General features: G+C 42.4%; 1 protein-coding gene across 3 annotated transcripts in view; it reads left to right on the plus strand.

Annotated features, from left to right (window-relative positions):
* MAP3K8 (mitogen-activated protein kinase kinase kinase 8) overlaps positions 1-15,335 on the plus strand; it is a 62,465-nt gene extending 47,130 nt beyond the window's left edge. For 2 of the 3 annotated variants that reach the window (XM_069211292.1, XM_069211293.1), the window contains exons 6-8: positions 3,059-3,211; positions 6,544-6,787; positions 12,220-15,335. In XM_069211292.1, the coding sequence (XP_069067393.1) occupies positions 3,059-3,211; positions 6,544-6,787; positions 12,220-12,353 (531 nt within the window). In that variant the 3' untranslated portion in view covers positions 12,354-15,335. The remainder of the gene's footprint in view (positions 1-3,058; positions 3,212-6,543; positions 6,788-12,219) is intronic. The other variant, XM_069211294.1, reaches the window with a different exon arrangement.
* Positions 15,336-22,234: the final 6,899 nt, after the last annotated feature.

Consider the following 22,234-nt stretch of genomic DNA (forward strand, 5'->3'; position numbering starts at 1 on the left):
GGGTTGATGTTGATGCAGGCTGCATTGGACCGTGGCACCTGTATTTTGTAAGAGTTGAAGCCTGTAAAGGCCACTCAGGATGAAAAACAATCTCCTATGGTTTCAGTGAGTTGTCGTGGAAGGGCAAAGAAACCACGTTGCTTTTGGGTGAGGTCGTAGCTACATGTGCTGTTGACCTCAGTCAGTGAGGAGACAAGTTTTCTACAATTGGCTAAATGTTCTGTTATGTGTGCCCTCAAATTTGCTTCTGTGTTGATTGTACAAATGAAGGACCTCTGCTCTATGTGCTTTGTGTGTTTGGAGGAGGGGGGCGGGGGGATTTCCTTTAAAGGGGTTACTTTCAGGTTTTAATGCTGCTTGTCTGGCACTTGAACTTTCCCGTTTGTACTCAAAGCTTTGTACAAAAGTGATTAGTGTTGTTTACTTGCAGAAGGAAGACACCTTTGGTCAACCTTAGATTTACAAACGATTGAGAAAGGCTCTCAGTACGGAGTTTTTAGTCGAGCATTGTGGAATAGTTGTACTCTAGCATATTAGCCATTCATTCTAATGTCCCATTAAACAATATTTACAAGTCACATTAAAAAAATAAAAATAAAATTAAAAAAAAGGATGAAAAACAAACAGTCCACAATTGTGACTTTATCCGAAGAAGTACAGAATCAGTTTAAAAAACACTTAGGTGGAAAAAACATTCTCCTGTCACAATACTAATATGAGCGCTCATACGTATGCTGGAATCTCTTAACTCTAAACTTTTCACTTCCTTTGCAAGAGCTGTCAGATCTCCTAGTGCTAAGGGCCAGAAACAGTACTGCCAAAATGTGGGTTTTGTCACTGGCGAATGGTAGTCTTTTCTCTGTCTACTTAGTTGTCGCACATCCAGATGTTAAAGGATGCAAGACATGTTTGCCTGGTAATGAAAGTAGTGTGTAAATCCTTACTTGTCTAGGACATCTTGGATGTTGCCAGTGTACATGAACAAGTGTACAGTAGCTGCTCCACAAGACGGGTTTAATAAAAGGACGTACACGTTCATTAACAGTGGTGACAAATGTGATCCCTGCGGGATGCCACGGATCAGATGCAGTGAGGTAGCAGTGAAGTTAGATCTAGGCACTTGTTGAGCTCTGTGGCTCAAAATATTTAAGCCAGATAAGCATTGGCCCAGGACGCTGTTATCACTGAGTGCTTATCCTACGATTCCAACATCCATATGCCCAGGTGCACTTAATTACCTTAACAACATAACATAGTATAGCAGTACCACCGTTCCGTCTAGCGAGTGGAATGGCCGACTTTCTTGCAGGCCTGAAAATCTGTTTTTCGGTTGTTTTATTTGTCAGTCACTCCCCTGCCCTTCCTCAGTTGAAGGGAGGATACTCTTAGATCATACTGCAGTGTCCGATGCACAAAGAAGCTCCCACTGCAGTTTTGGGAAATGAATGAGTTCTACAAATGTAAAACATTAGCATTTGGCCGTCGTGTATTAAATCCTCTAAGGTAAACTGTTCCTTGTATTGTTTGCTTTCCCCCAGTAGGTCTTTGAAATTGTGTGCACAGCGTGAAAAGAAAAACGAAACTGTATCGGAAACCCACACATCAGATAGAAAAACATGTTTGCACAGTGATTGCATCACTGAGTTTTTCCAGTCCTAGGGCAATGTGCTGAAAACAAATAACAATGTCTCAGCGTAGTGTCCAAGATATATTGTATTTAGACACAGTCTGTTCCTTGTTTTGTTGCCTACTTTATTGGTTGTGGGTTATCATTGTGTTTTTACTTTTTCATATTTTTATTGTGTCAACATTGTATTTTTTTAATACAAAAAATATAATAACAATAAAAGTTAATGCTTCAGACAAAATAACCTTATACATTATAATTAAAAATAATAAAAACAGTACAACTGTTCAGGTAAATCGGAAGGGAAGAATAACACAAGGTAATCACGGTGTAAAGCAGAAACCAGTCTATGTGGGCCAGGTAATTAATTTATTTAGCTGTTACAGAGCTCTTCGCATATATTTCTGGACCTCTCCGAGGAGTATGAATGGAATCATTAAAAGTCAACCATTTTGGCCTTCTGTGTATGTGCAGTGGATGATCCAAGTTGTTTGTCAGATTATCTCACCTTATGTTTAAGGGTGTCTTCAATATGTTAAGCGTTGTCCTTTTTTAAAGGACCAGCAGTTAGAGATAAGAAGACCTTGTCCCTGAGACTCTGTTTTGGTGAAGCAGCCATGTATTTCTGCAGGTGATTTTAAGCAGGTTAGGGCCAAATGTACGAAATGTTTTTGAGGGTGCAAAAAGTACGATTCAGTGTTTGTGACAACAATTTTTTTTTAAATTTGTGTACAGAACCCATTAGAGGAGTTCTTACAGATTTACTCACTCCTAAAATGGGGTTGCTAGTGAAAACTGATATGGTATTTGGAAGGGGCATGTTTTGGGCATCCCTTCCAAATAGCAAATCAGTACCAGTGGTCTGACACCGACATTCCGGCCGAAAACCATTGAAAGGTTGCTGACTCCTAATGGTAGGGCAGTTATGTATTGGTAAAAGGGACCTTTGGACCCATTCCTCTGAGAAAATTGGAGTACAGCTTTCAGGTTAAGTAGGCAGTGGCCCAAAGGACTGCACTGTAACTTATTAAAAAAATAAACTTTTTTAGAAGCCCTGTTTCCTTTCAAAGCAATCACCGGGATGGTGGTCTTCTTACCCTTGCAGATCACCATACCTGCGATTTTGGCCAGTTGGAGGAGTAAGGAATTTGCAATTAGTGACCGTCCAAATGAATATCAATTAGGTAGATTGGACTTTTGACCCACTGAGTTTCGGAAATGTGAGAACTGACCTATTGGTACATAAGTCGGTCTGAAATATTAGGTGGAGATACCAAAAAAGACTGTTTGGAAATTGAGACCACTCTGCAATCAGTATCTTCGTACATCTGCCCATTAGTTTGTAATCGCAATACCAGACACATTAGAATTATATATTTTTACTGGTGAAGGCAGAGAATTACATCATCTTACGTCATGTTACTTTTACAGATTTACATGAGTCCAGAGGTGATACTTTGCAGAGGTCACTCAACTAAAACCGATATCTACAGCATGGGGGCCACATTAATTCACATGCAGACTGGCAGCCCACCTTGGGTGAAACGGTATCCACGTTCAGCATATCCATCATACCTTTACATAGTAAGTATTCTTTTAGAGAGTCCAATTTACAAGCATGCAGCAGCAAACCTCTGTGAATTGATCTCAGATTAATACTTTTAAATTCTTTACTGTCCTGGGTGAGACACCAAAGAACTTTATAAGCTGACAACATGGGGATGTTGAGTCTGTACTCTGCTCTTTCGTATCTCGAGCTCCAACTGTCTAGAAGTGCTCAAGGCCTTATCATTACAGTTTAAGTTTGGAACTACATGAAGGGGTATATCTACCGCAAGTCTATTTGCAGACTCCTCTGAATATTGTGGCATATTAGCAGTCATGTGAGAATCCCACTCACCTCCTCCCCTCTCTGTGTTGCACTCTTTTCCTCCACAACTTTTTCCTTGTGTCCCCCGCTGGCTTTTTTCTTTTATCTTTAAATCACATGGCTCCTGCAGCCCAACACCACCAGCTTTGATCACTGCTTCCTCCCAACACCTGCTCTGACATTGCTACCCCACCTCTTGCTGTTGATTTTTTTTTTTTTTTTTAATTCTTCTTTGGAGGGTCTGGCAGCTGCAGTTCACTTCTCGGTCACTCTTTTCCTTTGCATGTGCTTTTGCTTATTTTTGTTTTTAACTTACTGCTCCAAGATTGGTGTCCTCCATCTTGGAGCAGGCAATTAAAAACAAAAAATCTTCCACTTCATGATACAGGAATGCATATGTGTACTTCATCACGTGGCAGCTGCTGTAGCATCAGGAGGAGTGCATGTGCATATGTTATGATGCATGGTCGAGTATACATAAATATGCCATTTTTGCCAGTGCTGTTCAACATCAGTAACAACCTTTGTTTTGCAGACGCTGAAGAGCATAGGCAAAAACCACTAGCAAAGCCAATAGGCAAGCATTGGCAAAGCCAAAAGTCAAGAACAATTGGCGTTGCCGATGCCTGTTATTCCCAGTTCCTATAAAGCTTTGGAAAGTGTCAATACCTCAATAAATCTTGGCGATGGCATGGTTTTGTCAGAGCGGAGTATGAAATGCAATAAAAATGGCAAAGCAGGTGATTGTAAAGGTTATAAAGAAAGGCTGAATAGATTATTTGTAGTTTAATGCTGCTTGGATATGACAAATGCTATTTGCATGTTTATCCTTACCCATTGATGGCTGAAAGTGGAGTGGGATAAGTTTAAACATTCGATAAGGGCATTGCACACAGACGGATAGAAAATCAGAAACATTTTGGGAATGTTCACTGCTCTCTGAGACAGAATCAGCATGTCCTATATTCTTTTTAGAGGTGCGAGGTTGGCAGGCACCAGGATCTTCAGATCCTGCTTTGATCATCTAACTTTGATCATTATAGTACCCCAGCATCACATCAGCAGACACAGTAGAAATTCATCACCTTCCTTGCCTAATGGACTTTGGGCCAGATGTGCAAAGCATTTCTGTGTTTGCAAATTCTCCAAAACATAAAAATGTGTTTTTGCATTGTACTATACTCATTTTAGGAGTTAATTGTTTTTCAGAGTCATAATTTAGAAATGGATAAGGAAGCATTATTTGGAACTGGTGTGTGGTAGAGGTCCCTTTCAAATATCCATATCTATGAATGGTTTAGAACCGAAAATGCAGTTGTAAACCATTGAAATATCACTGTTCCTAAGTTTGGGTAGTAACCCATTTGCAAAAGAACGCCTTGGGACCACTTCCACTTTCTGAATGTTAAAAAGATATTGTTGCGGAGTAGGCTATGGTCCACGGGAGCACTGACAACTCCCAAATAACAAACAAAATAAAAGTAAAGCTTTCTTTTTAAATGCAGCTCTGTTTCCTTTAGGGAAAACAGGCTGAATTTAAAAAAATCTACTTTATTGAAAGACACTCAGAAACGTCTATTGACTCCAGCAGGCTACCATCCCTGTCATGGGCTGCAGTTGAGGTAGGTTGCAATTTGTGATCTACTTTTTGCATATTAATGAGGTAGGTCATATTATGGCCGAATCCAAATCTCAATTTTCCAGACCGATCTATTTTTACACAATTAAAACACAAAATCAAGATGTCCTTTTTCATGGATTATAGATTTGACAACAAAAAGGCTGATTAATAAAATCCAAAGTAAACCTATTCAAAAAATATCTCTAACCTTTCTTCTTGCTATTTCAACAACACCTTACATACTATACATGGCCCACAGCTGTTCACACTTCCAGCTTTTTTTGTGGTTGTGCATATCTTTAGAAGACTAAGGGGCTCATTCCGACCCCGGCGGTCAAGGAGCGCCGGGGCCGGGGATGCGGGAGCACCGCCAACAGGCTGGCGGTGCCCCGCAGGGCATTCTGACCGCGGCGGTTTGGCCGCGGTCAGACCAGGAAAACCGGCGGTCTCCCGCCGGTTTTCCGCTGCCCTGGGAATCCCCCATGGCGGCGCAGCTTGCTGCGCCGCCATGGGGGATTCCGACCCCCTCACCGCCATCCTGTTCCTGGTGGTTCCGACCGCCAGGAACAGGATGGCGGTGTGGGGTGTCGTGGGGCCCCTGGGGGCCCCTGCAGTGCCCATGCCAATGGCATGGGCACTGCAGGGGCCCCCGTAAGAGGGCCCCACTTTAAATTCCAGTGTCTGCTCAGCAGACACTGGAATTCGCGACAGGTGCAACTGCACCCGTCGCACCTTCCCACTCCGCCGGCTCCATTCGGAGCCGGCTTCCTCGTGGAAAGGGGTTTCCCGCTGGGCTGGCGGGCGGCCTGCTGGCGGTCGCCCGCCAGCCCAGCGGGAAAGCCAGAATGGCCTCCGCGGTCTTTCGACCGCGGAGCGGCCATATGGCGGTTCCCTCCAGGAGGGCGGCTCCAGCCGCCCGCCGGGGTCTGAATGACCCCCTAAGTGGGCATTTCACTAGTGCTTTTTGACTATGTAATAATATGTATTAGTTCTCCTTTATTTCTACTCCTCATACCCACAAATGCAGTTTACATGAGCTTAGCACTATGTATGCACCTGCCCAATGTTTTTAGTATCCTGATTTCTTCCGTGTGGCATGTATATTGTCTTTCATGAATAGAAAAGGTTGATGTGTTCTATGATTAAATGTTATTTTGTAGATATTGTACTCAATAAGGAAATTAGAACTGGAACATTCGTTCTCCGCAAAGCCATAGAAGTTCACATCTTTTTCTACTACTACACAAAGAGAATATCGCATTAGTATGACTTTTCATATATTTTTTAATAATGTTGAGAAATGCTCTGGAATACTTACTGCTCCTCCTAATGATCACTTACCGAAGAACTATGCATCTTTTTAAGGAGCTACCGTTCTTGATTTATTAGTTTATACTCAGTGATGTTTGTGGTTGGGCCTTGTAGATACACAAGCAGGCTCCTCCGCTAGAAGACATTGCTGAGGACTGCAGCCCAACGATGAGGGATCTCATCAAAGCATCTCTGGAGAGAAATCCAAATCAGAGGTCGTCTGCTACTGAGTTACTGAAACACGAGGCTTTGCATCCACCGCCAGAGGACCAGCCACGGTGCCAGAGCCTGGACACAGCCCTGTTTGAAAGGAAAAGGCTACTAAGAAAGGATTTGGAATTGCCTGAAAATATCATTGGTACAATATGTCTTTTTTATTTATACATGCTTACTTATTTAAATTAATTTTGTAAGTTGTGTATTGTGCCATTTGCCACAGGATTGTGAAATCAAATGGTGCTTGTAACATGGAGCAGAGCTGGATGGACTACAAATGTTAGGAAGATGTAGGAAACACGTGGAGGGCCATAAGCATTTGAATAAAAAGCTAAAATCTCACAGTAGTAGTGCTCCCTTCTTCAGTCTTTCGAACACTTTTTCCATATGGCATGCCGATAGAATCAGGTTCCTTCTTGAGAATGTTGGACAGTGTAAATGGCATATCCAGGATTTGGAGGAATTGGTTAAAGGGAGTTTGTAACTAATACTAAAATATAACTAATTTTGCTAATTAAATGACGCATTTGATTTAATTTGAGTAATATAAATGGCTTAAAGTCGTCTTTGGTGGCCAAAGCCCGCTCCAGTTAAGAATCTCAAAGGACCTGTCAGGGCCATTCTATTGCAACAGCGTAAATAGAGATTTAAGGTCAATATATGTATCCCCGGTCTTGGAGTGCAGTTTATAGTGTCTGTAGGATTTGTACAGCACTTTGGATTCGTATTAGCAGGTTTCTGGCTTCTCGCTAGGTGGAAGCGATCGGCACCAACCTGACGGAATAATTATAGCAATAGGTAGATAAAGTTAGGACCTAGTTTCCATTGAAAAATCATTATGTGACATGGCTGTATCTTTGGCACCATTTGATGAATCATCATGACATTTTACAAAAAAAGTGTCCTGTAGGGTCTTGTTGCACATGGAAAGTTTCAGGGTGATCCGTCAAACGGGGGCTGAGAAAAAGGTGGGGTCAGAAAAGGTGCGTTTCTCATGTTAATTCCCATAGGGTTTTTAGACGTGCCTACAGCCCGAACTGCTGGAGAGAACTGCATCAGATTTGGCAGCAAGCTAGATCTTGGTGCGCAGATAGTGCTTTTTGTTATTTGGTGGAAATCTGTTCAGTAGTTTTGGAGTTATTAAAGGCTAAAAAATATACATACCTTGGGATGCGGAGTCTCCACGGAGATCCCATGCAGAGATCTGATTGGCTGCCAACAAGGCAAACAGGAAGTGTTGCCAGCCATTTTGGGATATGAGGCAGGGTACAAATACCCTAACCCCCCACCCTTGGTCCTGGGATCCCCCTGGCACCCCTGTCCAGGCAAACAACTTTATAAAAAAATGTTTTAAAAAAACCAAGCATGGTCTCCCACGCTTTTTGTTTTATTAGTCCCTGACTGGGCCAGGTCTGGGCATTGTGGGTATTAAAAATAAATGGAGGGGTGCATGGGGGCCCCTTCTAAGGGCTTATTAAAGCCCAGGGGACCCAGTTCCCCAGCGCTGAACTTAACATTATGCAAGGGACTACATGGACCACCCCTGGGCTCTGGGAACCACCGCCTCCCCAGGGCTATGAAATTAAAAAAATAATGGGGGCCGCTCTGTCCCCCCAGGGCCCACCACCTCGACAGGGCAAATACAACATCAGTGTGGGGACCGCATGGACCACCACCTTCCTGGGCTTTTTATGTTTTTTAAAGAAGGGAGAAGGGTTGTGCGTTCCCCGCCACCCTCCTGGGCCAAATATGGCCATGGAGAACACCACCATCAGGGGGCCGGCCAGTGATTAACAAAGGAGGGGGCCATGTGGCCCCCCTCCTGGAGTCATATATGGCCCTGGGGACCTTCAACCCCCAGGGCCAGCTCCTGCTATTTCCTGAAATGCCCTCCCGCCTAGCAAAAGCAAACACTCTGCTTCCAGCAAGCGGGAGCTGTCAAAATACTCCTGCTTGCTGGAAGCAGAGTTTTCATTTCTCTCTCTGCCCACAGATATGCAGACAAGGAAAGAGATGAAAGTATTTCTCCCGCACACAGGGAGCTGCTTTTCCAGAATCTCCCTGTGTTCAGGAGCAATGCCGGCTCTCGCAGGATGCAGGGAGCCAGCTGGGATTGCAAGGGCCTTGAGACTCCCCCCTCGGTCCCTGACAAAAAATGGAAAGAAAACTTTTCAAGGTGCAACTGCAGGAAAGCTACATTTTGATGTTTACTCTTCAGTTGCACCTCCATGATTTATCTGAGGATCATGCTCGAGGAACAATCACATTGGCAAAGTTACAGAAACACAAGGGCACTGGAGACATTTCCTCAGCATCTTTTAGCAGCTGTGGTTTAGGAGATGCACTATATATTTTCTCAATGAGGTAGCATTTACTAATTAGCCAGTAGAAAATACTACAGTTGGGTAGTCATTCAGCACAAAAGGATCGCCTCTTCTTTGATAAATATGCAGAGCAGGATTCATTCTGGCATGATGCTTATTTCACAGAAATCAAACCTCAACGGAAAGCACTTACTAATGTAAACAATGCAGGTGCCCAAGTTGAAGTTCCACCTCGGTAAAGTACTAATCATCCTAATTTCTTGTGTATAGTCAAGGCAAAGCAAATGTTTTTTTCTCTGCATTTCCATCTTGATAGATTATCTGTAAACCTTGATAGAGGTGTTTGCATGCTTGCTTTTTTGAGTGAAATATCTCCTGTAGTGACTGTGACTACTGCATTTGACTGTCCCAGAAGCCCCACCCTTTTTGTTCTACACCTTATACATTAGTAGTATGCAACATCTTCCTGCTATTGTTCCAGGGTGATAGACAACTTACTAAAAGGAGGCCCTGGGTGTGTTTCCACTAAACAAAGTAGCACTTCATGAGTCGCGTGAGCTTGAGTAGGCCTCAGGCCATGCGTGGCACACATTTTGGTGATTTTAGGGGGTAGGTCACAGGGCCTGGCCTCAGGCCAGGCACTGCAGATGATTCCCACTGTGCATGGTGGATGGTAGTGGATGGGCTGCAGCCAGGGCCTTTGGCCAACTGCCGCTGCACACGGACGGAGGCTGGATTAACGTGAAATAATTAAAATTACTTTATGTTAAACGCTAGAAATTCACAGAAAAAAACAAAGGTTACAGGAAAGTTACAGTTGGGAATTAGAAATAGAAATTAAAAAAAATAGGAATTCACTTAAAAAACCAATGGTTACAGGGATGTTATAGTTAGGTTCTGAATTAATTTGTACAAAACCATAGAAATTCAGCAGTTATAGTTATGGTTATCTCAAGTAACTATAACTTGCACCCTAGGGTAACTATAATATGTGCCCTTGCAATGCACTGCTAATTACCCCAGACTCCTGACATCTTTTATGACATCATTGATAATATCACTGTAACATTTGCAGTAACATTATGGATGAGAAAACTTTGCATGGCAGGGGCACGAGTTATAGTTACTTGCGATAGCTGCTGAATTTTTATGGTTTTGTGTGAGTAAATTCAGAAACTAGCTACAACGTCTCCTTAATATATATAAAGCCATGACCTCCCACTGGCGATAGCCAGTAGGCAGTTATAGTAAGGACCTAGTTTCTATAATGAGAAGCATTTTTGTTTTGCCTTTAACTTTGGTGCTATTTGACGAATCTTCACAAAATTTCCAGAACTAGTTTACCACTCACTTCAGCAACTTTGTGGAATGTTTTGAGGTGATTCGTCAAGCGATGGCTGAGAAGAAAGGGGGGGTCCCAAAACATTTTTTCCCCATGCATTTTCCTATAGGGATTTTAGAAACAAATACAGCCGAACCGATGAACAGAATTACACCAAGTTAGGCAGAAAGCTAGACTTTGATCCAGAAAGCATGCTTTTTGTGATTTGGTGAGAGTCGTTCAGTAGTTTTGAAGTGTTTGCAGTAAAAATAAATATAGATATCTAGGGACGTAGATCCACAGGTATCCATGAATCCAAAGCTCATTGGGTGGGCGGTAACCTCACACACCATACTCTTGCCGTGCACGGCCAATGGATGAGAGCAGTGTGGGTTTGGTGCATGTATGGCCTTGCGGCCAACCCCAGCTGCGTACGGCCAAAGGTTATGCGCCGCTGTGGTTGTATTAATTTGCAGTATTTATAAATTACTTAATGTTAAAAAAAATAGAAATTCACTGAAAAAACAAAGTTTATGGGGACATTATAGTTAGGTTCACAATTTACCCATTCAACACCTCAGAAATCCAGCAGTTATAGTTATACTGTTAGTTCTTCTTATCGAAAGAAACAATAACTTGTGCCATTAAGTAACCATAGGCTACGAGTTATAGTTTCTAAACGTAAGTATAACTATAACTGCTGAATTTTCTATGGCTTGTGTGGGTAAAACGTGAACCCAACTATGATGACCCTGTAACCTTTATTTTTTTCACTGAATATATATATATAAATATAGTCTGATTTTGTGAAGTCCAATCATAGTACATTGAGCCATTCTGGGATGTTCAATAGTATGAGAGAATGGTATGTGCCTTTTCCTAGACTTGCCTATGAGGTTCTCTTCTCGGACCCCCATTTTCAGTACCACACCAATGCTACCTGAAAAAGTATGAAATTCTGTGCCATATGTTTCCTCCTAAATTTGGAATACATTTTTAACGTCTTGCAAGTGAGGAATGTATACCAGGTGAACAACTAGAAATCTTCAGCTTTCCTAGATTTCAAGGACCTCAGTGAGGCTCAGTCAAGTAGTGGGTGCTTTACAAATACTGTTGGTCATTCAGTGAGGAGCTGTCATTTAAGGTAGAATCTGCACAAGTGAATCAGTGTGCAGCATGCACCTGGACATGTATTTTTCCTTTTGAGGAAACTCCTAACCCTACATTCTCATGATATATGTGAGGTGTCCTTATGTTTCCCCCCGTGGAAGACACCAGCTGTTGTGTCTAATGGGTCATTTTACGTGCCTTTAGAGGATGGGAGAGTACCTGGGATAAGATTGTGAATACCCACAAATCTTCTTTTGTGCACACAAATTTTATTGGTTTTGTAGAAAGCAGCATAAAATATGCAACTCCTGTATTATCATATGGGTTACATGGTGACTGACATCTTATTTTTTGGTTCCTCATCAAGCAGTTTCTCAGGAGGCATCCAAATAATAGTATTTCCACCACCTTCCTCAAATTCTGGATTTTTTTTTTCGGTGGCAGTCTCTTGCTTGGTAGATTGGCTGTTCTTGTTATGCATTTTGCAGATTCCTCTTTCTCGGCCCTAACTTAAAATGTACGGTGCTGTGAAACCCACCATATTTAAACTTTTCCAACCTGCTAAATGCATGTAAATTGGAAATTTTGAAGGGCATAAAACTTATTTTCAGACAACTAAGGCACACTTAGGTGCGTGAATGAAGCCCGCAGTGATTTGAATAGTGTTTAAGTTGCATAATGTATGCTTGTAACATGGAGGAAAAAATGTGATTTGGAATTCTAAACTTTATATATGCTGATGTGCAACAGCTGTTATATAGTTTCCCGAAGAAATACATTCCTGAATGTAATAATTATATGTCTTCTATTCTTTTTTAGATTCGTCACTATTTATGAGCGAAGAGTCCGATGTTCTGAAGAGGCAGCGATCTTTGTCTTTAGATCTGGGAGCACTAGCTGGCTATTTCAATATTGTCAGGGGTCCCCCAGAGGTAGAAAACGAGGACCTGTAGTCCTCCTCCGATGTTTGTGGACCGTGGACAGATCAGATACCTGAAGCATCAATGTTCCTTTCTAGCAAAGTCCCAGTAGCCAATGCTGTTAATTCAGGATTCTGGACTACCAGACATTTGAAAACGGTCTGCAGTATCTTAGTTAATGTACTTTCTTGCGAAAGGAGTTCATTGCGAAAAGGATGACACACAAGTTGATGGCTGGAGAATGAAAATGTCTTGCCAAGCGTGGAAATGGATCAATCCCATTAGGAAAATCACGTTTGTCATGTATCTGAAGCTTTGCCTCGAACTATGTGCAACTTATTTAAAGATTACACCTTGTTTTTATTGCTGCTATTATTATGTCCTTGACTTGAAATCTTTTCCTGACTGCTATTCAGACGGTGCTCATAGAGTGCGAAGATATTTGAAATGCAGAGAACCTTTACCATGCAAACTCAAACTCATTCACAGTGGTGTACTGTATTTGTCCTACATGACAAGAATGCTGCTACCCGGTATCTCCATGCTAGTGAAAACAAATATTTAAAAATGCATACATTTATATAGCAAAGGACAAAGATAAGAAATAAGGACATTTAAAGCTAAATCTTTAATTCATATGAGTTAGGTAAAAAAGCTAAAGAGTTTTTATGCACTCCTCTCCTTGAATGCACTTCACACCTTGTTCCCTTCCTGTCCAAGAGGTGAATGTTACATAGACCATTTGCTGAGAAAGCCATTGTTAGACATGCACAAAAGTAGATTTAGGAAGCTGAAGAAAGTAAGGAGTGCTTGTGCACCTCCCAGATGTTGCATCAGAGGTGTAAAGAAGGTCCCTGCGGCCCCTGCTGTGCGGGGGGTACCACAACCCTTTAAAAGGTCCCCTTTCAGCCCAAGGTCAATGAACATCTGTGAGATATGCGAAGCTCATCACATTGCAGTGTGCCTGCCTTGCAGCTTCCTTGGGAGGCTTTTATAAAGAGTTATTGGAATATTTCAACACTTTTCAGGTACATCAATGAAAAATCAAATTACGGGCTGCCACAATGATTTTTTGCTAATTGAATTTGTGTTTAATTTATTTCTAAAATTGATAACGCCATTTTTGCTCAGTCTTTATAGCAGGATTCGTAATACTATGAATGCTTCAATGTGGGTGGCATTTAAAAAGAAGCAAGTCAAAGCCAGGTTTCTGAATATTCTAAATTGGCTTGAAACAGGATAACTAATACCATATTTTGTATGCAAATCCCCAAAGATAATTGTGTGCCCAATCCATTGTGTATGTACAAGCAGCAGCATGGTCTACTGTGTCAGATCATTGAACAGCAAGCCATAGACAGGACGAATGCATCTCAGCTTTTGCAGTTCAAGAACTAACTAGCTAAGATCTTTTCCCAGGTATTGGGGTATCCACTGCAGTGGAGTGAATTTGGCCCTCAGGTCACAAATTCAGCATTCCGTCCTCATTTCTCAGATGTAGACTGTATTCTCATTCACAGACATAGATGTGTGCCTTGGATATGGTGTAGCTGATGGAAGATATCTTTGAAGGAAGGGAAAACAAATGCTATTAATGAAACTATGTGGAGAGTTAGAGGCCTCTGCCATGGCTACAACTATGTTTTGCATGGACTGTATCCATACCAAGCAGGATCCCTGCCATATCACACATTTTCATAAAATGTGCGCAGTATATCCAGCGAAAATTATCATGCTTTCACACACAATAGACATTTGAGATGAGCAAATCTAGAGTGTCGCTGGTGTTGCAGAGTGCTCCTTACTAGAGCTGCTCTCCACCTAAACTGGGAAACTACCCAGAGTTCTCTCTTCTTTTTTTGTATATGTGTCTGTGTGTGTATGTGTGTATATATATATATATATAGAGATATATATAATGTTTTTGGAGTGTGCTCCGTACCCTTGCGATCCATGGCTGGTGCCAGGGAACCTGATATGCTGTGGTAGAAAAATCTGTTTTTGAGCATACTCTTCTTGAGTGTTTGAAGGTAACTTTAATTTTGCTGTTTCTTCATATTATGGAATTACAGATTTTCTTTAAGGGGTGATGCCATCACCAAAGTAAAGAGATCAGAGCTATTTTTGCTATTAACGTTTCACAATTCCTAACTTAACATTTAATTCATCCGAGTTGCAAGGGCACTTACTATAACTAGAGGTGAGTGAAGTTTAAAATTTTGCGCCTTGAATAGTTTGCAATGTTTCTGGAAGTGCACAAAGTTGGTTTATCTGAGAAATCTACTCAAAGAGAGCTTTTTGTGGAGTTTTACAAATCTAATTTCAATTTTTCCCACTATTTTTCTTAAAACTTGACATACTTCGTTGAATTCACTAAGATTGTTGAAACAACTGTAAAAAAGGTGTCTCCAAAACTATTGAGGACCAATCTTTGCAACTATCCCTAACTAGGTTTTTAGTTTCCGTAGCTGAGGATATCTAATCAATACCTGAATGTGTATGTAACATGCTGATCTGTAAATTTGCTAATACTGGAAATACAGTAATATCAGTTAATTATTCTTATAATTTTTAGATTTGTACAGTCAGTGCACTGTTTTACTAACAACCATTTTCTCCAAATATAATTTGTGAGAAGTTAAAACGATACATGTTCCCATGGAAATGTAGCCCATATTGTGCTTGCTATGCTTCATACATTTGAAACGTAATGTTTTGAATATTTATTTTCTGTGTAAAGCACAGGATCCTGTACATCCTATGTGATGAAAGTAGAACTGTGAATATGTCTAAAGCTGATCACCGAAGTTGTAATGCATTTATCCGTTGAAATGCTATTATATGTATATGGGTGCCTCAACCTAAAATAATTGTTGAGTACAGTATATCTTATTGTGCTGGAGAACATTTTTTGTTAAAAGTGCCTCTATAGACAATGTGATGTTTATGGTACTTTGTTGAAAATATGAAGCTACGATAAAGATCTAAACAATAAAACTTGTATTATTGTTTAAAGTTCTGACTGTAGTTATTTAGGCAATGCTGAATGTGAGACAAATTATAATGTTTGATTGGAATTTAAACCAACTTTTTGACAGAACTTCCTCAGATCGGTACCACTAAAATCATCGACTGCAGAACCTTTCATGGCTCAAATGAAAAACAGTTGCACAAATATGCAGGCGAAGTGTGAAATAGTATTTTTTATGCGAGGCTGGTATGAGTGGGGAAAAAAGGTGGTGTATGAAGTACTAGTATTATGTGGAAGGCAGGATGAAGTGGTTTTCCCCAGGGGGCGCAGACATTTGTGAAGGGCTAGGGACAACATAGAGTCAGAAAGGTTGATATCTGAATGAATGTAAGGAGGGATTCAGAGGTCTACTTTCAAATAAAGACAAGCGAGGTTAGATGGCTGTTGTCCTTCGGAGCTCCAGCATAGTTAAGCAATGTACAGGCAATGGGGAGTGAGAAGCGAGTGCCAGAGGTAGATTTCTGAAGTGCAGGGAGTGTTGTGAGCTGGGCAGGACCCCTGCAAACACTGGAGAGGACAAAGGTGTACTCATTAAAAGTTCCTTCCTCCAGGGTTGCCAAGATTTGTCACCTGCTGTATTCTGTATAATTTTAACCTAGAGTAGAGCTGAGGGCATTATGAAAAGACTGCTCTGTGGAACTGGCATTTTTTGGATGCTTCCTCAACGCCACCACAGGTGTTGAGCAAAAAGTTGGGTTAAGTAGAGCAATGAGGGGAGCTTGGTGGAGCAGTGGTGCTAGTGCGACCCTCTGCTACCTGTTGATTTCATGACTGATACTGTGGATGAGACAGGACTTCAATCAGTCAACCAATCATTACTTGTTGAGTGTGGCTTATCACTTTTGTGGGTATCCAGGCGCTGTGTGCTGGGTTGGTCAAAGAGCCAGGCCTGGAACTTCTTCCTGGAGTTTTTCAGCAAAGGAGATGTTCGGAGGGGGAGGGCATTCCAGGACTTGGCAGCAAGGTGGGAGAACTGTGTGGCTACAGTGGATCCGCAGAGTTTGTGCCAGGGCAAGGGATGCGAAGCGAAGGCTTCTATGTGGTTGGTGGAAATTCATGCGGTTGTTCATGTATGCTGGTCCTTGGTTGTGGAGGGCCTTGTTGGTGTGTGTCAGAAGCTTGGATTGGCATCTTTTCTCGACAGGGAGCCAGTGGAGGTTTCTCAGGTGCTGGGTGATGTGGGTTTGTTTGGGTGGGATGAGGATCAGTTTGGCCACTTAGTTTTGTATCGTCTGGTGCCTGCTCTTGAGTTCGATGGTGGTTCCTGCATACAGTGCGTTGCCATAGTCCAGATGGCTGGTGACGAGGGCTTGTGTGACTATTTTCCTGGTGCTTGTGGGGAGCCGTTTGAACATTATTTGGAGCATGCAAAGTGTGCGGAAGCAGGCTGAGGAGACTGTGTTGATCTGTTGCTTCATGATAAGCTTGCTGTCCAGGACGATGCTGAGTTGTGGATGTAGTCTTTTGGTGTGAGGGTGGGTCCAACTTCTGTGGGCTACCAGGTGTCTTTGCAATGGGAAATATGGTTGCCAAAGATCAACACTTCGGTCTTGTCTGTGTTGAGCTTCAGACAGTTGTCCTTCATCCAGGTTGCGACGTTCTTTGTGCAGTTGCGGAAGTTGGTCTTTGTTGTCGTGGAGTCTACTGAGAGTAAGAGAATAAGCTGGGTGTTGGCGTAGGATATGATGATATTGTGTGTTCTGGCAATGTCTGCTAGTAGCGTCATGTATATGTTGAAGAGGGTGGGGCTGAGTGATGAGCCCTGAGTGATGCCACAGATGATGCTCTGGGTTGTGAGGAGAAGGGGGGTAGACAGATTCTCTGCATGCACACCGTGAGGAATGATACAGTCCATCTGAGTGCATTTTCTCTGATTCCGATCTGGTGCAGTCTCTTGATGAGCATGCTGTAAGAAACTGTGTTGAAGGCTGCGGAGAGGTCTAGGAGGATCAGGGCAGTCTGTTCTCCTCTGTTGAGTAGGGTGCGGGTCATATGTGGCAGAGATCAGGGAAGCTCCACGTCCATGATAAGGGTTATAACTAACTGATTAAAAATGTGATTCTTGTCTCTTGATAAATGAGGTCTCTCATTGTCTCTCAGCGTGACTGTGTCTCTAAAATAATGGCAGAACACATGTATTTTCCTGTCACAGTGCTCCCAAGGAATATCTAGGTTCTCTGCAGGCGTCCTGTGATCGCTTTTTGAGGGGGACAACCAGGATTGTTGGTGCAAACTCTTCTGCTGATTATTTCCCTTGCCCTACGTGTTGTTTTCCGGTCTGATGCCTCTGCCTACCTTAAATTCGAGGGAAGTATGTTGCTTAATGAGCTTCTAGAGCAAATTTTGAGACTCCAGAACTTTCTTCTTAATTGCGTTGTATTAATCTTATTTTTCATATGTTGTTATTCCCGTTTTATAAGAGTGACTTTAGAGAGAATATTTTATAAAGTGAAGGGATTGTTTCTGGTGAGTACATTAATACACTTTAAACCTAATCTATAAGAGAGTAGAGTATTCATTTGTTTGATTTTAAACTAAAATAAAATCATAGGGCAGGTGACAAGGGAATAAAGAACCAATGGAGATAGCCAAAACGGCAAACATGTATCAATATTCGTACACAATTTTCATTATTAATGGTAAACACCGGTTGACGTGAAATAGAATTATCCCTCAGCTCCATTTTCAAGTATGCTGTATGGTTTTGTTTCTTTCTCATATTCCAAGCAAAATTGATTTTTAAGAGCTTAGAGCCATTACCTTCTTACTACATTGCAAAGTGGTTTGTTAAATGTTAAAATGGTCATTTTTTATACCGCGCTATGTTTGGAGAAAGACAGCAATGTTCAGGTGGAGGAGTAAGGGTAAAATTAAGGCCATACAAGGATAGAAGCATTCAAAGTATTTACTAGCTCTGGCTGAACTAAAACATCTGAAGGCACAGTTTTGTGTCACCGTTTCTTAACTTCTATCTATACGAGGCAATGGTATTAGCAAGTTTTCATTGGTGCAGTGCGTCATTGACTGAGTACCTCTACATTGTGCACCCACATGGTGCAAACTGCCTCTATATGTTGGTGGGTCAATGTGGCACTTACTGTAGCATTTCCACGTCAGTAGTCCACATGCCATTGTGTTCCTTGTCCATCAATTATAATGCTTTTCGATTAAAAACCAAAAGGTGATATTTATGTTTTAGTTTAATAATTTCTCCTAAAATTGGCAAGCACAATCCTGCCTGCCATGCTCCACAATCGGGTTCAACATACGTTGCCAGCACATTGTGTTGGCTTACATGCAATGCTGTACAGTGATACACTGATTGTACTCCTAAGGTATTAAAGACCTTGAGGATAGATGCAGCAGGGAGCTGGATTTTTAGGTATATGTAAGGTAATCTAAATTTGTTCCTCCGTAAATTTTACTTGAGAAGAACTCACAATTCTGAAACTTTCAACAACAGAAAATGGCTTGCACACTAGGAGCTTCAGAGCCTATTTATGGGCTGTTTTCTGTAATATGCATCTGACAGAGACTTCTAGTTGTAGATTCCTTACCTTTGAATTTCCTCCAGGCATCAAATTTGATCTGGAGCATTTTCTGAGCAGTACCCCTGCAAGCCGTTATGTGCCATCGTTCAGCTCTGCGACCGTCATCGGCATCGTCTGCAAAGATATGATGTGGCGGTTTCTTTATAGGTGCCACCCCAATGCGCTGACATCAGTTCTTTTCTTTCCGTGCCAGGTAGCGCTAATCCAAAGAGAACTACCCCGCTGTCATTTTTTTACCTGCTTTTATTTACTCTTTTTTGAGTTTTTAACTCCTGGTGCGTTCAGAATGTCATTGAGGCAGACCGGGTTCAAGCCCTGTGGTTTTTGCCATCAGGCGTTGTCTGGAACAGATTCGCACCTCATGTTTCTTTAGTGTCTGGAGTGTGACTACGACCCAAAGTCGTGCTCTGAGTGTTGGGCCATGCATTTGAAGGCTTTGAGGGAGCAGTCCTGAAGCTGATGGCAGCCCGACAGTCGACTCTGCGCAAGTCAAGATCTTAGTTGAGAGGAAGGTCCCGGGATCAGTTGGGTACTCCTCCATTGTCATTGTTCCACTTTACATCCTTGGGCAATATGGTAAGTCGAGGCACTAGAAAAAATGAAGAAGTTGAAGCTTTCTTTGACTTCCCCTCATCGTTGGCCGAGGAGACGAGAGAGCATCAGCACTCTAGGCCTTGCTCTGGGGAGTCTGTGCTTGGGCCGATTCTGCGCCTCCCTGAGTTTCCGGGAGCTGGAGTGACACCTGCCCAGCTCAAAGAGTTCTATGAGGCCATGCGCCTCATTTTCGGGCAGTCTGACTCTGCTGGAGTGCCTTCAGACCCTGCAGAGTTGGAAGGGGCCCTTTCAGTTTCACGCCAGCAGCTTTGGCCTTGGCACTGTGGGGCACCAATGGATCTAGTCCTGGATCTGGATTGATGTCGGTTGTACTACTTTAACCTTCCCTGACTCTAGTTTCGATGCCAACACTGCTATTGCCACCCAGGCCCATGGGTGGCACCGTCCCCATCCTTATCCCTGACTTCAACAAGGAACCAGAGGGGCATCATACAACGCTAACTCCGATGCCAGCAGGAGCCTTGCCTCCTATGTTGGATCCTGAGCCCCTTTCTTATGGGCTAGTTTACATTGAGGAATGGGTGGGTTCCCTGGACCCTTTAGAAAACCAGCTCCAAGACCCTATGGACTGGCATACAGGTGTGGGTGAAGCCAGTGGACTGGATACGTCTTCAGATACTTACATGCTTTCCCCCCCCTATCATGGCTACAGAGGAGGGAGAATCCTATTCTATGGTGGTTAGAGGTGCTGCTGAGATCCTGGACCTGGAGTTGCTTTCGGTGACAGTCAGGACAAACCTCCTAACAGAGGTGCTACCCGAGCTACCTCCTCAGAACCCATGCTCCCGTTCAATGAGGCCTCAGCGCTACGAGGCCTCCGGGTAGCTGACGCTATATAAGTAGCAATAACATAACATAACATGTCCTTCTGGGTGCCAGGTCCAAATCCAGCACAGTAAATCAATCAATCAGTCAACCTTATTCAGTTTTTCAAGAAAATCACAAAAGTGTGTGCAGCAAAATTATACAATCATAAAAATGTAAAAAAATCTAAAACACAAATGCTATAGTTCACATAGGGTCAAGGATAAGAAGCAGCATAAAAAACCAGAGCTAGCTTTAGATGATAAAAATAAATAAATAATCAATGCCATGCAGGGACCCTGATAAAAAGTGAGTCATAAAAAAGCAAATAGTCAGACTTTAACATTTGCAGGAACAAGAAGGCTGGTCTCACTTGACTAAAATTGAAAGGCAAAAGGAGCTACCGGTTATACATATGACTAGGCAGGGCAGAGTTCGCGTAACCGTGCTACACAGAACTCCGCGAAGTTGCAAAAAATCTCTGTTGCGCTACGTGGAGTTCCGCTAGTGGGCGGAGTTCCTTGCTGCACCCATTCACGTGGCGTTTAACAGCATTGGCAATGCAAAGTATGTCCTCGTGTTGGAATTCTTGCGTGAACTGCACAACGCGGTTCGCATGGGCGCGGCCATCTTAGTTTTTGCTTTTGTTATGGTGCTGGGGCCTAGTTTTATACCCCTCCATATCTGTCCCATCCCACACTTTTAAAACCTATTTCCCCTAGCTTCTGTTTATTATGTTACATTTTCTCTTTGTGTTTTTATTTTTCAACTTTTTTCCTATTTTTTGTGGGGGGTTTTAAATGACTCTTTTACTTTTTAATTTTTTTTGCTTTACTTTCTTTTTTTACCTTCCTTCTTTGTTATTTCTTCCCCCCAAGTCCCCAGCGTCATTTCAAAGCAGGGGAGCGGCAGTCCCAGGTCCCCAACCACTACTGGTAGCCTCCTTCCTTGCAGGCGGTGGCGCCATGAAGCGGTGCAGCCCAGCGCCATTTTTTCCAAGGTGGAGGTGGCTGCCATGGTGTTTTATGTTCAGCACCCCCTCCCCTCCACCTTGGCAGCAGGTGACGGGCCCAGGTCTGGCTATGGCCTCCGGGAGTGCTGGCAATGCTGGGAGAGGGTGCGCAGGGCTGTGCCCGCAACTCTGGAGTCTGGCGCACCCAGCAGCAGCTAACACACTGGTGGGCCGATATCCTGGACCATGAAATGGACTTGCTTGACCTGCTAGGCATTAAGGTTGCGGGGCTCAGTGAGTAATAATTAATTATTAGTTGTGGTCTATGCTACTAGTGTCTTCCCAAATAGCAAGCATGCTGCTAACACATAGGTAAGTTAACTTTGTTACAAATATAATATTATGTGATCGTCATCTGGACGGGTGCTCGGCGCTACCTAATTATACTTGTTTTTGGCACTTGCTTGGGCTGATTCAGAAGTAATGCAGAGACTCCTCTCGTGCCCTGTCCTGTCTAAGATAGTCAAAGTTAGTATTAGTGAGTTAGCATGTTCTCTCATTTCTCTGTGCCTTTATTTTTTTGTAGCTCGTGCAGTGCCATCTGCCAAGCAATTTCCCTGTGATGTATAGTAGTTTTGCATGCATATATGCGATCTATGCACTGAGAGATTGAAAATTAGATGAGAACTGTAGAAATTATTAATTGCAATTTAGTAGTAATTCCAAAACGTAGTTTATGAAATTTGGACTAGGGTTAGGAAATTTGGAATATGATGGTCCATGATACTAATATTATTATACAGGCGCTCTGAACCTCTGATGTAGAAATGATACCTGCATTTGGATTTTCCTTTAAAAAAAAAAAAATATTCTTGGAGAGATTATTTATTAGCAGTACCACTAATCTTTTCATTTTTTTTTCTTACATCATCCAGCATCAAGGGGGAGGAAGAGGGCTGGT

Source organism: Pleurodeles waltl, chromosome 10, assembly GCF_031143425.1.
Source record: "Pleurodeles waltl isolate 20211129_DDA chromosome 10, aPleWal1.hap1.20221129, whole genome shotgun sequence".
Lineage (NCBI taxonomy): Eukaryota > Metazoa > Chordata > Amphibia > Caudata > Salamandridae > Pleurodeles > Pleurodeles waltl.